General features: G+C 37.7%; 1 protein-coding gene across 10 annotated transcripts in view; it reads right to left on the bottom strand.

Annotated features, from left to right (window-relative positions):
* Positions 1-15,581, bottom strand: part of LOC129758646 (protein AF-10) — a 55,127-nt gene that overhangs the window by 28,621 nt on the left and 10,925 nt on the right. For 8 of the 10 annotated variants that reach the window (XM_055756198.1, XM_055756203.1, XM_055756199.1 and 5 more), the window contains exons 6-9: positions 4,291-4,419; positions 2,734-3,066; positions 2,271-2,668; positions 467-1,868 (exon numbers count right to left, since the gene is read on the bottom strand). In XM_055756198.1, coding sequence (XP_055612173.1) covers positions 467-1,868; positions 2,271-2,668; positions 2,734-3,066; positions 4,291-4,419 — 2,262 coding nt within the window. The remainder of the gene's footprint in view (positions 1-466; positions 1,869-2,270; positions 2,669-2,733; positions 3,067-4,290; positions 4,420-15,581) is intronic. The other 2 variants (XM_055756206.1, XM_055756207.1) reach the window with 2 other exon arrangements.

Here is a 15,581-nt window from a genome sequence, read left to right as displayed (position 1 = left end):
ATTGTTATCAATGTTAATGTGACATATCGAACATGACTATAAATAGGTAGGTAGGTGTTTAGTTTCGCTATGGTTCGAGTTTAATTTTACCAATTTTACCAAATTCTCGAGCGAACCCATGGCTTATTGAAAGGAAGATGTCGATTGCTGATGAGAAATTCCAAATGTACCTACTAAGATCATATAATTTGAGCTGCACGCGGAAACTAACACATGGAGGACTAAATATCAGATATGTGTCTTGTTTTTCGAATATAATAGGTAATTTGTAATTTATTAACTTTAATGTGTCAATTGAACAAAATCGAACACCACAATAATAATTATTTCACATTCGAGGAACGTATACCTTAATCTTAGAATATTTTGTCTAACGTAACACGGAAACTGATTTTTTCGAGGAATAGGTATTCGATTGGGCTTGAATTTAACTCAGCTTAAAAAAAAAGGAAAAAAAAATACTTACCGCTTGTTTTCCCGGAAACGGAGGCCCAACCAGCTGCGGCGCTGCCTCGACAAACGTCGTGTGGGTTTCGATTTCCATGCTGAGCTGATCGGACATCTTCTGGGCCATGGTACTGTTTGGATTCAGCTGGTTTCCAAGCATGTGGCTCGCATGAACCACACCGTTCTGGAAAAGTTTGCTTTCCTTCGCTTCGGGTGGACCGGCCAACCCGAGAGGTCCCCCCACATTGGAGTGAGTCGATAGTTTTCGGTTTCGCTTGTTGCCCGCCCCGGAACTGTTGCGCGTTCCCATACCCGAATCTGAACCCGGTGAGCTAGGTGGCGATTCTTTGACCGTCGCCTGTGGTGTGATAATCGTCGATGTGGCACCGATCGTTATCGAATTGCTGGTAGGTTGCGCTTCGTACGAGAACTTGAGGCCTCCACCTCCGCTAAATGAAGAATTAGAACCGAAACTATTGTCCGGTGTTCTGGAATTAGACGGCGAGGGTATTTCAACCAATGTTTGCGAGGATCGCAACTTTTTGCTGGTGTGCGTGACCACCACAGCGCTGTTATTACTTGAGTTATTGATACTACTGGTGTTATTGCTACTGGGAGTGCCATGGCCATGATCGGTGTGGGATCCGGCAGCGAAGTTACTACTATTACTACTGTTGCTGTTTCCCATGACAGTTGCATTAGCACTAACGCCAGCACTTCCACCAGGAACCAAATTTTGCTGCTGGCCAATGTTATTGGCATGGTTGCTTTGAAAAATATTGACGGAGGTAGAAACAGAACCGGCCATTTCGATAACATTTGTGCCAGGAGCAGAGGTGATAGCAGAAGTAGTGATAGACGAAGTTATGTTGGAAGTGTTCACACTTCCAGTGCCGCTTGCGGAAGATGAAGCAGAGGACACGGACTGGGAAAATTTGTCAGACAATTTGGGGGGCTGAGTTGTAGGGCCCATAATGGTTGATCCGGTTGAGGTGGCGGTTGTCAGCAAGCTGTTACTGTTACTATTGTTACCACTGGTCGGGTTAGTGTGACTAGAATTATTGCTACTACTGTTAAGGGTCGGGTTAAGCTGATTATTGTTACTAGTGTTCGAGTGACTACTGCTGTGACTATTGCTAGGCGTTGAGCTACGACTATTATTGGCGGCGGCGGTGGTGGTGGTTGTGGTCGGTTTGAGCGGATCATTTCTAGCATAGATCGTGCTTATGTTGCTGCTGGCGTTATTGGCAGAAGAAGCAGGGCTGGAGGAAGTGGACGTCGAGCCAGAATTGACTGATGGCGACGAACGGTGTTGCTGCTGCTGCTGTTGTTGCTGCAGAGAGCGCTTCTTAGATGTTCGCGTTTTACCACCACCAGCGCTGTTTCCTGTTCCGCCACTACCACGTTCTCTTGACTTTGATCTGTGTACAACAGTTGGGTGGATTTTGTTTTATTAAATAAAGAAAGTACTGGTTGTTTACAGATATTTTACCACAAAAACCAAAATGAACTAAAGGAAATTTACAGGAATAATTATTATAAAATAATTAAACTAGCGTTTGTTAGTAATTTGTCATATGTAAAACCGATAACTGAAAATGGCACAATTTGTCTTCACTAGTTACGTTTTTGCTCAGTTATATAACAAACTGATTTCGGGTTGTGCAATTTTGAATTCGTTGACAGACAACTAACAAAAGCTAGTTAACGATCTTGTTGAATATAGAAGCAAACAAGCATATAAGTAAATAACAAATCAAACTAAAACAGTAAAGAATATAGAACTTAAAATACAAAAACATGAAATCCGAAACCACTCTTACCTTGATCTACGGCCCATGAATTCTTCTTCCTGTAGGGCTGCTATCCGTGCGTTGGGGGTCTGTGCTTCGTAGGAAATCTTCAAGCCACCACCTCCGCCCTCGCCTCCCATCGTGATCGGTGACGAGGAGGTGCTCTGAATAGCATTCATCGGAACAGGTGAAATGCTTTGTAGTACGGATACCGGGTTGCCGGGCTGCGGGTTCAGGTCCATCCCGAGTAGCGTTCCGCTCGTACCGAATGAATGGGCCGCTTGTTGCGGTCCACCCGCACTCGTAATGATGGCGGGAGAAGATCGCATCGATGGGGATTGCCTTTCCAATATCACGTGAGCAGGATTCTGAATCACGTGGCTGGTTTGCTGTTGAATCACTGGACTGGAGCGATTTGCTGATGCGCCCTGAAAAAGAATATTTACGGTTATTTTAATTTGACCAACTGATCAAATGACCACGCCAAATTTACCATAAACTGCTCCCCAGATCGTTGAGTCAACTGCTGGTACAAACTGGTTCCCGGTGGCATTTGCCCGGGGGAAACAATGTTCGGTGTGTTGATGATGCTGTTGCTGCCACTGCTAACGTTAGGTACATTGCTGGTGGTGTTTGTGGGACCACTACTGCTGGTGCTGCTGCTGCTGCTGCTTATGCCGGTGCTACTACCGCTGTTACTGGTAGGTAGATTAACGCCAGGTACGGTTGCTGTCGACAAGGGAACAGAAACTACAAGACTTGGGGTGTGCAGTTGTCCCTGCTGTTGTTGCTGTGAAGTCGGTGGTGGCAGCTGGGGCGAGTTGGGCTGCAAATAAGAAGAGTAACGTGAGTTGTTTATACGATGTATTATTCTTTAGGGGATTCTTTTACGATTAAGTGAACCAGAAAATGTTTATCTGAAATATTAATTTTACTCGATTCGTGATTTTATTAGAAAATCCTAACTAGATGTTGATTGCATAAAAATAGTGCTTTTAAACATTTTTCATTCATCGCCCTTTATTGAATTTCCGGGGTGCCCCCGAACTAATTTTAGAAAAAAATATTATGAAACAAACTTATATTGAATTAATCAAAATACCACAAACTTCCGAAATGTTGTTATGTTGTTGTGAGATGTATCTTAAAATTCACTAGTATCGATATTGCTTCAAATTCCAATAGGTATAGGTAATAGGAAAAAAAATTCTGACACTAGTAGGTACTAGAGCTTCTAACACCTGGTCTTATTTCGAATATCTTTATTATAGAGATTTTCAGTTTGCACAGGTTCATCTCCAACAGCTGGTTTAGAATTCGCAACGTTTTTTATAGTTTGCCGGAAAAATCTAACGTGAGTTAAATATAAATTATTTGTTGAAAAAACGAATTTTTCTTACATATTACCTGAAAAAACTTTACCAAATAACTAAATAGTTAAAGTTGTTTTGATTTTTTTTTTTAAGAAAGCAGGAATATTTCTTAATATCTTCAATTAAAAATTTATTTTTATCCAAATTCAAATAAACAAATATAATTTTTTTTTCTCAAATTCTTGGTTTAATATTAATATGACCCTTGTTTCGAATTCATAAAAATTTCTTTATAATTTTGAGAATCAAATGATTGAATATTTTTCTCAAAATTAAAACAACAAAGTATTGAAAATTTAACTACCTACATGCTTTTTAGGAGGCCGTTTTAAAATGAATAATTTATTTATGGTAGGTAATTGAGTTTTAAGTTGCATTGGTTTCGCGGTGGAACCTCTTTTTTAATTCAAGGGGGCACTAGTCAGGAGATAATTTTATTTTATTGTTAAATCATTAGTTACACATTCATTTCATTAAAGTGTCTTCCTGGACCTAGTCACTAAGTTATTTTGTAACTTGAAGGTTCCCTTAAATAAAAATCACAATTACAAATCACAAATCACATGTGAAAAGGTTTTCCACACTTTAAAAATATGTTAATTAGAGAAGATTGCCTATTAATCAGGAAATATTTTTTGGCTTTAGGAAAATTCTTATCACTCAAACTATTTACGTACCTGCTGCTGATGCTTGATAGAAGATGAGATGACGTTGGATGCATGAGACGACTGTAGTAGATTAGGGTTCAAATTTTGCAAATTCGGATCCGCGGTGGGCGTATGTGGAGAGTTGGGTTCTGTTTTGGCCTGCGATATAGAGAAAAACAAACCGATTGAAAAACTACCACATAGAAGATGATATACTTTTAAAATAATTTCACAATGGCAACAAAAACTTAAATCGACACGCACTTCTTCCTCCACTCTGTTCTCCTTCCGACGCTTTTTCTCACGACGTTCTTTTTTGTGCTTGTGATGTTTCATCCCTTCGGAGGGAGAGGGAGTTCAATCACACTGGCCAAATCTGAATGGAAGATGTAGGTAGGTAGACAACGCTAGAATTTGGGAGGTCACAACACTCAGCCTTGACGGTGATCGAACTACGAATTTCAATGGCACTTTTGAACAACACTTACTATTCATTTACATTGTTTATATTGCCTTTGTTCTGCAATTAACAAGAATCAACAAACTAATACAATCTCTACAGAAACGAAATGGCCGCACGTATAGACGACGGCAGGAATCGAAACTAAACGCGCCTGCAGCCAAGCACATGTCTGTTTTGCAACTAGCCGCGTTCGCTGCTTCTCTCTATCTGCGTATTTATGCTATGTGTGCATACTTTTCGGCGCATCGAACATAATCACATCTACACAGGGATAATGCCAGCGAGGAGGTTATAAAGGAAAACAAATCGAGAATGAAAGTGAGAGTATAACATAAAATTCTGTCCCAACTTCTCTACCAATCTCGGGATTCTCTCTTGTAATCCTTGTCGTAAAACTGGCGATTGGGGTGATTGTCTGGCCGTGCACCTTTCATAAATAACGTCATAGGAAATTGAATTCCTATGTACATACCTATAAGGATCCGACAGCCATAAACTAATAAAATTATTCAAACAAATCACGCACTCGGAGGACACTCTCCGGAAGGAGGAATTCCGAAAAACATTAGCATACTGTTTTTGTGAACGCTACCCATCCATGCCATGGTCGGTTTCTATAGCTGCCATTTGGGCGCAAAGGTTCGTTCTAATCGATCCGGGCAAAAATTTACGCGCTTGGGATGGAAGTAATGGAAGAAAAGGACAAGGGGAGGTACGATTTGTAGCCACACTAGAAAAAAAGGGGATACTGGCATACTGGTGGTGCTGCAATACAGGGCTGCGATGAGCGGTAAAAAAGCGAGTTGTTTTCCTTTTGTGTCTGCTTTTACTGCTTATACCCATGTAGATGCTGTACTTTTTTAAGAGTGCTTGTTTTTCAAAAAAAAAAGTCATGAATGTTCAAGCACAGATAAATCTATTGTTTAAGCAATATCAACAAAACTTCGATATTATATGAGATAGTTCAGGCCATTTCACATTTCCAGATACACACAGTAATTTGCATAGAAGAATCCACCCTTCTTAAATAGAAAATGCCGAATGATAATATTTTTCAAAATCATTCCGGATTTTGGGCACTCGGAGAGTACAACTCGGGTGTGAAACTTGATGCACATATTAACGCGCCAGCACTAAATTTTACTTCGGAAGTTCGGACTTCCGATTTACGAAAGACTTCAGACAAAGAAATGTGAAGTACAGACCCCGTTCGTTTTTGGCAACATTCGATTTTGGCACACGTGCCAAAATCGAACGGTTTTTAGAAGCGACATTACCTTTTAGTTTTCTCTATAACAGGACCAATATAATTTGGACAAACACCAAAAATACGTTTTTACGTTCAGAAATGGTGATAGAATACTTTTTTTAAGTTTATAAAGTTTGGCCCGTTCGTTTTTGGCAACATTCGATTTTGGCAACATTCGATTTTGGCAACATCCGATTTTGGCACATGTGCCAAAATCAAACGGTTTTTGGAAAAAACATTACCTTTAAGTTTTCGTTATAACAGCACCAATTGAATTTAGACAAACACCATAAATACGTTTTTATGTTCTGAAATGATGATCAAATGCAACAATAAAAACAATTTTTTTTCAAAAATTTTATAAAGTACTCAAAAATGACAAAAACATGAAAAATTCAAAAAGTTACAAAACAAATTCGAACAAATGTCTGAAAATGACAAAAAACAACTAAAAAATAATTAAGAACGACCAAAACTGCAAATATGACAAATGAAAACAAACATTATAAACAAAATAGGAAAAGTAGAAAATGCATCAAACACATGATAATAAAAATTAAAAAATAATTACAAATGGTCGGAAATTGACCAAAAATAACGTGTTTGCTAATAAAAATTATAGTTTTGTAAAAATAACTGAAAAAAAAGTTGAGAAAAAAAACCGTTCGATTTTGGCAACATTCGATTTTGGCAACACAAAATGTACGGGCGTGTTGCCAAAATCGAACGGGGTCTGTACTCAAAAATTACAAAAAGATGAAAAATTAAAAAAAAATCAAAAACAAATACAAACAACAGTCTTAAATTTACAAAATAAACTTAAAAATAACGAAAATTTCATCAAAAATTTGGGAATAAAAACCTTAAAAATTCTAAAAATGGTCGGAAATTGACTTTAAATAACGTTAATGATAATAAAAAGAGTTATTTTGTAAAAATAGGAGATAAAAAATTTCAGAAAAAAAACCCGTTCGAATTTGGGAACACAAAATGTTCGGGCATGTTGCCGAAAACAAACGGGGTCTGTAGTAGATATGCGTTCAATTTTACACTCAAGGCTTCATCGATTAACTTTTCTTTTGATTTTTGAAGTAAATATGTGTATAAAACTACCCTAAAATTTTGGTTTGATTTTTAACATTATAAGAACATTGGCAACAGATTCGGTGTTGCAATAATTTCGTGTTCGCTCATTATTATCCGCGTTTGGTGGCCTGCCAACTGGATCTCAAACGTGGAACCACTGACCACACTGACTTGACTCTTAGAACAAAAATTCAACCATTTTCTGTCTAATTTTTTGTTGTCAGCTTTTGCAGGTTCGCAATACCGACGGCAGGTGGCGAACCTGAAAAATTTGACAAAAAATGCCCTGTAGGAAAAATGGTCCTGTTTAGCCCGATTTTATCGTAGAAATTGCGTGTTTTATTTTTAAAGTTGGGTGGCATTTCCTAACTGGGATAGCATTTCTTCAAATCGATCGATGCGCACTCTGGAATCGACATTGCGTACTGTTGGAAAAATGATTTTTTTTGTTTTTTTTCAGGAAAAATTATCCAGAAAACGAAATCGAGTGTCCAGTCAGTATGGTCAGTGGTGGAACTACTGGAACTACATCGCCGGTGTCATCAAAAGGCGCTAGAAATCGAAATTCGGGAACGTAAGTGGGCACACGCTGCGAAGAGATGAAAACGAGATTTGCGTTTGACTGTAATACAGATGCGCATCGAAGAAGAGGCAGGCCCAGAAGCTCGTGGCGACGTAGTCTAGCCGCTGAAATCCTCACAATTGATGAAAACTATGGCTGGCAGGAAGTGAAGACGGTGGCTCCGGATCGCCAGCAGTGGAGATCTTTTATCTCAGCCCTATGCGTTGGTCATGTTACCCTGTCGCGATGCCAGGTAAATGTTTGACCACTGACCATACTGACTGGACAGTCGATTTCGTTTTTTGGATAATTTACGCACTCTGGAATCGATAGTACGCAATATCGATTCCAGAGTGCGCATCGATCGATTTGAAGAAATGCTATCCCAGTTAGAAAGTGCCACCCGACTTTCGCAAAAAACAGGTAATTCAGACGATAAAATTGTGCAAAACAGGTACATTTTTCCTACAGGGAACTTCTACCGGAAAAATTATAGGTTCACCAATGCGTTACGATAGAAATGCTTTTCGGCGTGAAAGTTACTCGGTTCCCAATAGATCAGCACCTGGACACAAATACGGACAAACGTCGTCTTCTGGCGGAAGATATTCAAAATACAAATGTAAGTTCTGCGGTGATATGGGTCATATTAAAAGGAATTGTTACGAGTTCAAAAACTCTCAAAAAAAACTCGGTAAAATTCGTGGAGGAGGTCGAGAAACCAGAAGAAGTCCACAATTACTTCAAACGATTGAAGATGGTTTACGATAATGACAGCGATGACTCAGGTGACTATCCATGTTTAATGGTAAATATGTTTAACAGCGTAAGTGAACCCTGTCATCTTAAAGTTGAAATTGAGGAAGTCAATTTCAAAATGGAGATTGACAGTGGTTCGGTGGTTTCAGTCATGAGTAAATCTGATTTTTGTAAGTTTATGAAACACGTTCCTCTAACCAAGTGTGATAAAAAACTGGTGGTTATAAATGGGTCAAAATTAGAAATTTTTGGTAAAGCTTTAGTGAAAGTTTATGTTAACAAAAAACGCTATATTCTTAATTTGATTATTTTGAATACTAAACATCATTTCAATCCTTTGATGGGAAGAGATTGGCTTGACGTTATCTGTAAAGGATGGAGAAACAAAATCACTGATATTTTTGCGATAAATAATTTATCGCCGGAGGACACAGAATTGAATGATTTGAAGAAAAAGTATAATTTGATTTTCAATAATGATTTATCCACTCCCATTAAGGGACATGAAGCTGAACTTGTTTTGAAAGAAAGTAAGCCTATTTTTAGAAAAGCTTACGAAGTTCCTTATAGACTTCGTGAAAAAGTGGTAGAACATCTTGAATTACTTGAAAAAGATGGAATAATAACCCCGATAAAAACAAGTCTTTGGGCCTCACCGGTGGTAATCATAATAAAGAAAGATAATTAGTGGTATGAATAAGGTTTAGCAATTGCTTCGGTAGCTTTTACTTAGCTCGAAATCAATCGAAGCAAAAGTCCAAAGCATTTGCTTAGTTTGGTATGAATAAACATTTGCTTAGCGGATGTGTACTAAAGTCTTAGAACATAGCTTTTGCTTCGAAAAATAGAGCTATCCAACCAGCAGAATCTGAAGTTTTCTAAAGTAAAATGAAAGAAGACGATCAGAAAATTGAAAAGTACGGTTAAGTAGCCTTGAAGTCGACGAAGCGGGTGGTGGGTGTAAGAACGACCGGAATTTTTTGGTTAATTTGTGCTCGTATGTTGATGTTTAAAGAAAAATGAATACATATTCGAATACTGTCAAACAAAAAATGGCCTAACTTTAATATTTATCATAAGCTCTCCCCCCCAGATGTATAAAAAAAAATAGGCAATAGGCGCACATTTTAATTTAGATTTTTTTTCTTAAATCTTAGAATTATATAAAAATGAGAGATCTGTATAATGTTTTAAATTATTACAATATATTTCTTACTTTGAGCCAATTGGGACTTCTTCCACTATAGCCGTTTTTTTTAATTTGAAATATTTACTAATTTGTTTGTTTAATTTCATCTTAGACGAACGACAAGAATATGAAAAAAGTTGGGTTATCACTTCGACTTTTTCTTTATCCATGTTGAAAATGCCTTTTTGAATTGTTTTGAAGTGAAATATTGCTAATTTGATAAATTCATAACGTAATTAAAGAATTTTTTTATTGGAAAAGTCTGCTACCGAGCATGCTTAGAAAATAAAGCAATTGCTGGGAGATTTGTCGAGCAATTGCTTCAGATTTGAGCTTTATTCATACCAAACTAGCTTGTTCTAAAAGTAAAAGCTCCTGACTGAGAAAACAGCTGTCAAAAAAAACTTTATTCATAACAACCGAAGCAATTGCTTTAAGCGACTGCTCGACTGCTCGATTTAGTTTAGCAAAAGCAATTACTAGGTTTTTTTCATACCACCCAATAACATTCGCATGGTCATACACGCTCTTTTTTTTAAACTCATAATTAAGTAGTTTTGGTTCAAAACAGCACTTCGGTGGCTTCCCTCAACTTTGAGTTTGACTGGGCAACAGGAAAACTAAGTTCTGATAGGCATACTCAATACTAAGTTCGGCAGCCGAACTCGAATTTGTCCTTTTTTTTCGAGGGTAGCTGATTTTCAGGGAATTAAAGGATGATTAAAATTTGCTGTACCCGGATGTTGCTGTTCCGGTACATTGCAGTGCAATTACAGAGCGGTGGAAAGTTTTGACATTCCCGGTCAAAGAAAACTTCCGGATGTTACTTCCCACGGGAAGTAAACAACATCCGGAAGTTTCCGGACATTCCAAGCCGCTCACCATATGATGACAATGACGGACAGAATTTTACGCTGACACGGTGAACATGCATTCCATTATGAAGTTCCTTCATATCTTCCAGTAATTGTTCCGGAACGACCAAATTTGGCGACGTGTTCGTTGGTTGCTGCTCCGGTTCGGACTGAACTCGCTAAGTGTTTTCAGTCCAACAAAGAGAGTTAAATTTTTAGTTCATAAGGTCGAACTCAGCTTTGATCCCTCGCCGAAGGAAAAAAAGGGATCAATTATGAGTTCGCAGTTCGAACTCCGTTTTGATCCATCGCAAGGAGGAAAAAGGGTACTTAACTTTAAGTTCATAGAATCGAACTATGTTTTGAACCTCGGTCATACTTAATTTTGAGTTAAAAAAAAAAGAGCGTGTAGATTGTAAAGCATCAATTAACAGAGCACTCATTCAGGATACATATCCTTTACCAACTGCTCAAGACGTATTTTCCTCTCTAGCTGGATGCAAATTATTTTGTTCATTGGATCTGGCTACTGCTTACACACAATTACAACTTACTGAAAAATCGAGAAAGTTTATGGTAATCAACACTATGAAAGGTTTATATACATACAATCGCCTTCCCCAAGGTGCTTCTTCTTCTGCTTCTTTGTTTCAGCAAATTATGGAAACAATTTTAAAAGGGCTTGACCATGTTTTCTTTTATCTTGATGATGTTTTAATTGCTGGAATAAATTACGAAGATTGCCGGAACAAATTGATTCTCGTATTGGACCGTTTACTGGAAGCCAATATCAAAATAAATTTAAAGAAGTGTAAATTTTTTGTTGACGAGTTACCTTACTTAGGGCATATTTTAACAAACAAAGGACTTAAACCAAATCCAGAAAAGGTTTTTACTATATCCAACAAGCGAAAATTCCTAAAACAGTAACGGAATTAAAAGCATTCCTAGGTCTCATAAACTATTATGGGAAATTTTTGCCCAATCTATCATCGGTTTTAAATCCATTGTATAATCTACTTCAAAAAAACGTAAAATTTATTTGGAACGGTGCTTGTGAAAAAGCATTCCATGAATGTAAATTAAGTTTGTTAAACGCAAACATATTGACCATTTATGATCCATCTAAATCAATAGTGGTAACAACTGATGCTTCATCTTATGGTTTGGGGGGAGTGATATCTCATATTATTGAAGGAAAAGAGCAACCCATTTGGTTCACATCATTTTCACTGAACTCTGCACAAAATCCTATCCAATTCTTCATTTAGAAGCTTTGGCAGTAGTTTCATCAGTAAAAAAATTTCATACATTTTTATATGGACAAAAATTTACGATTTTCACAGACCATAAGCCGTTATTGGGAATTCTGGGTAAAACCGGACGAAATTCAATCACCGTAACAAGACTTCAGCGTTGCGCGATCATGGAGTTGGCAATTTATGAATTCGATATTTTATATCGACTATCGAACAAGATGGGAAACGCTGATTTTTGTTCGCGGTTCGCACTACCAGAAGAGGTTCCTAAAAAATTGGATCAAATGTATGTCAAAAGTTTAAATTTTTCACAAGAACTTCCATTGGATTTCACTAAAATCACTTCAGAAACCAAAACGGATAAATTTCTTCAGCAAATTAGAATGTATATGCAGCATGGATGGCCAGAACATATGAACAAATGTTTTTGAATGTTTATTCGAATGCTCACGATTTAGAAGAAATTGATGGATGTCTATTGTTCAGAGACAGAGTCATTGTACCTTCATCATTACACAATAAAATTTTGAAATAGCTTCATTCAAATCACAGTGGTATTGTTAAGATGAAACAGATGGCACGTAGAAGTGTATATTGGTTCGGTATAAATGAAGACATTGAATCTTTTGTAAAAAACTGTGATATTTGTTTGAAAATGAATTCGATCCCACATCAAATTAAACCCGGAAATTGGATACCTACGAAACGACCTTTTAGGAGATTCCATTTAGATTTTTTCTTTTTTAATAAAAACGTTTTTCTTCTAATAGTGGACAGTTTTTCGAAGTGGTTGGAAATTGAAATCATGAAAAATGGCACAGATGCTGAAAAGGTTATTAAGGTATTGAACGTATATTTTGCACGATTTGGGCTCCCAGATGTTGTTGTTTCAGATAACGGACCACCTTTTAACTCTGAGTATTTCATACGTCATCTAGAAAGGCAAGGTATTCAAGTAATGAAAAGCCCTCCATACCATCCTCAAAGTAATGGACAGGCAGAGAGGTTGGTTAGGGTGGCCAAAGAAGTAATGAAAAAGTTTTTTATGGATCCTGAATATTTGAACATGAATATTGAAGATAGATTGAATCTGTTTTTATTCAACTTTCGTAATATTTGTTTATCATCTGAGGATAAGTTCCCAAGTGAAAAAGTTTCCAATTATAAACCAAAAACTTTAAATGGATTTAGTAAATCCAAAATTACATTTCAAGAAACAGCTAGCTAAACCTTTTGACAGTATTGTTCTAGAAAAGGATACAAACAAAAATAATTATAATGATCCTTTTAGACAATTAGTCATGGGAGATAAAGTATATTACCGTAATCCAAAAATAAATGAATTTCAACGTTGGACAAAAGCAATTTTCATTAAACATATTTCTAAAAATATGTTGCAGATTGCGCTAGCAGCTCAAACAATCTCGGCCCACAGGGGGCAGATTAAACTTCAACCGAAAACTGGAACACGGCGTAATGTTGCGCTTCGGATGCACGAAGATGATGGCCAACACGGAAAATTGGAAACGGGTCACCCTCGAGGTACGAAACGAACATGGGTGGAATCTGACGACGAGACGTTCCCGGGTTTCGAAGATACTGCTTATCCTTCTTTACGAACCATGGATTCCACCGGAATTGGAACATCGAAACAAACGAATGCTGCAACATTACGAAGATCAGAAAGAGTGAAGAAAAAGAAAGTCGAAAGTAATTTTGTATATCCTAAGTGAAGTCGAAAGGCAACCTTATTTAAAAATTTGAATTCAATATAAATTAATAGTTTTTTTTTTCTAAATATCGTTAGTGCTAATTAAAAATGGAAAGGTATTGTAGCGTATTTTGAATATATATTAAATAATAGAAACCCCTCGTAGATCGAGGCTTTTATGGCATTAGTCAGTGGTACCAATACGAGGAAGAATTTATTATGCGAAGAACAGATGTATGAATAAAAGAAAAGATGATCGGCCTCTTTACTTGCGGACCAGCAAACCGACAACACCTATTTGTACTGCTCCCCGAAAACCCCGAACTTAACAGTTAGTACAATGCTTCCTGTAGTGAAGACATTTTTGAAGCAATTGATGCAAACTTGGCCCCTCATTTCAGTGTTTATCTTTCTCGATGGCTAATTTAAACCGAGAGGTCGGAGATATCACTGTTTTACAGTGGAATTGTCGTAGTATTATACCAGTCTCGTTTTGGCAGTAGAGCAGTGTGGACGTGTTTTAATCAGCAAAGAAACGCTCTTTATCGGTTATATTTTTATACGCCAGTTCACGGGACTGTGCTCTCGAAAAGCACAGAACACAAACACCAACAACAACAAGTGATAAGATGGCTGCACCAGCTTATCACCTAACCTCAAACGGCCCACGTGTCAACACTCTTGTAATGGATATGTCAACTATTCCATCAAGAAAGCTCAACATGGACATTATAGCTAAATTCGTGAACGAAAAGTTAATGATTGCTTATTCCGACGTTAAAACACTGCAACACAACACTGGAAAGTCACTAGTTTTCGTTGAAGTAGCAAGTGAAGAAATAGCAATCACCGCAACAGAAAAAAATGGAGGTGCCCACGTTTTGTCGATCGATCAGGAGAATTTCAAGGTCAATGTGTTCATGGAAGACGGGGCAACTACAGTTCGAGTTCACGACATTTCACCACAAACGGAAAACAAGTCCATCACGAATGTGTTGGAAAAGTACGGACAAGTTCTTTGGCTCAAGGAGGAGATTTGGACGGAACCAACCGTTCTGAAGGGGATCAAGAACGGGATTCGAGCTGTGCGAATTAAACTGCATACAGCAGTACCTTCGTACGTAAACATCGGTGGAGAAGTGACGTTGGTAACCTATAAACACCAGCAGCAGACGTGCCGGCATTGCCATAAACCGGTGCACTGGGGCCGAAAGTGCATTGAAGCGAGTTTCATGGAGTTGCAAGTTCAGGGAGGCAACATAAGCGAACGTTTGATTGCATCAGGAGTCAACTACGCAGGAGCTCTGAAAACGGGTGTTTCCAGAGATACCGAGGCGGGTGGAATCACACAAGATGGAGAGAGGACCGCATTGATAAACAAGAAGAAGCAAGCAAAGCCGAATGAAGAGGTAGGTGTTAATTTCACATGTCTAAATGATCTAGTCCGGAAGATTAATAGTGCTCCTCAGAGTAGTGTCAGTGCAACATCCGAAAGAATTACACGCAAATCATCACAGTACACTAACACATCAACACGAGAACATAAATCACGATCAAGGTCGAATGTGCGCAATTCACGGAAAGGGGTGGCGGAAGTGGGTGGTGATGACAACTCTGTTCTCATCCGCAGTATGCTGCAAAGTAATGCTTACGGGGGACTCATTTCCGAAGACGATGATATTGAGAGCGTGAGAGAGATGAGTGATCGGAGCATGAGTGGCAAGTTGAGAAACGATCTGGGTAACAAAAATTTTGAAAGTATTCTGAAAAATAAATAGACTTTGAATCATGGCGAATTTATTATCTTATAATATTGGATCAATTAACATGAACGGAATTTCAAATGAAAATAAAGTAAACGCATTAAAATCCTTCGTTTTTCTCATGGAACTAGATATAATTTTATTACAGGAAGTATACGAAGCATTTGAAATTGGTGGGTTTGAAATGTTTTCAAACATAGATCAAAATAAAAGAGGAACAGCGATATTAATAAAATCGCATATTAAAACAACACATTTACAAAAAAGTTTAGATTCTCGTATAATTTCATTAAAAATAAACGATAATATCACTATATGCAACATATATGCACCATCAGGGAGTGCAAATAAAAGAAACAGAGAACTATTTTTTAAAGACGTTTTACCTTATTACATAAACGGTGGATTGGAAAAATTAGTGATTGG

The sequence above is a fragment of the Uranotaenia lowii genome, chromosome 3, assembly GCF_029784155.1.
Source record: "Uranotaenia lowii strain MFRU-FL chromosome 3, ASM2978415v1, whole genome shotgun sequence".
Lineage (NCBI taxonomy): Eukaryota > Metazoa > Arthropoda > Insecta > Diptera > Culicidae > Uranotaenia > Uranotaenia lowii.
Note: the sequence above shows the minus strand (reverse complement) of the source record. Positions and strands in the feature narration are given on the sequence as shown.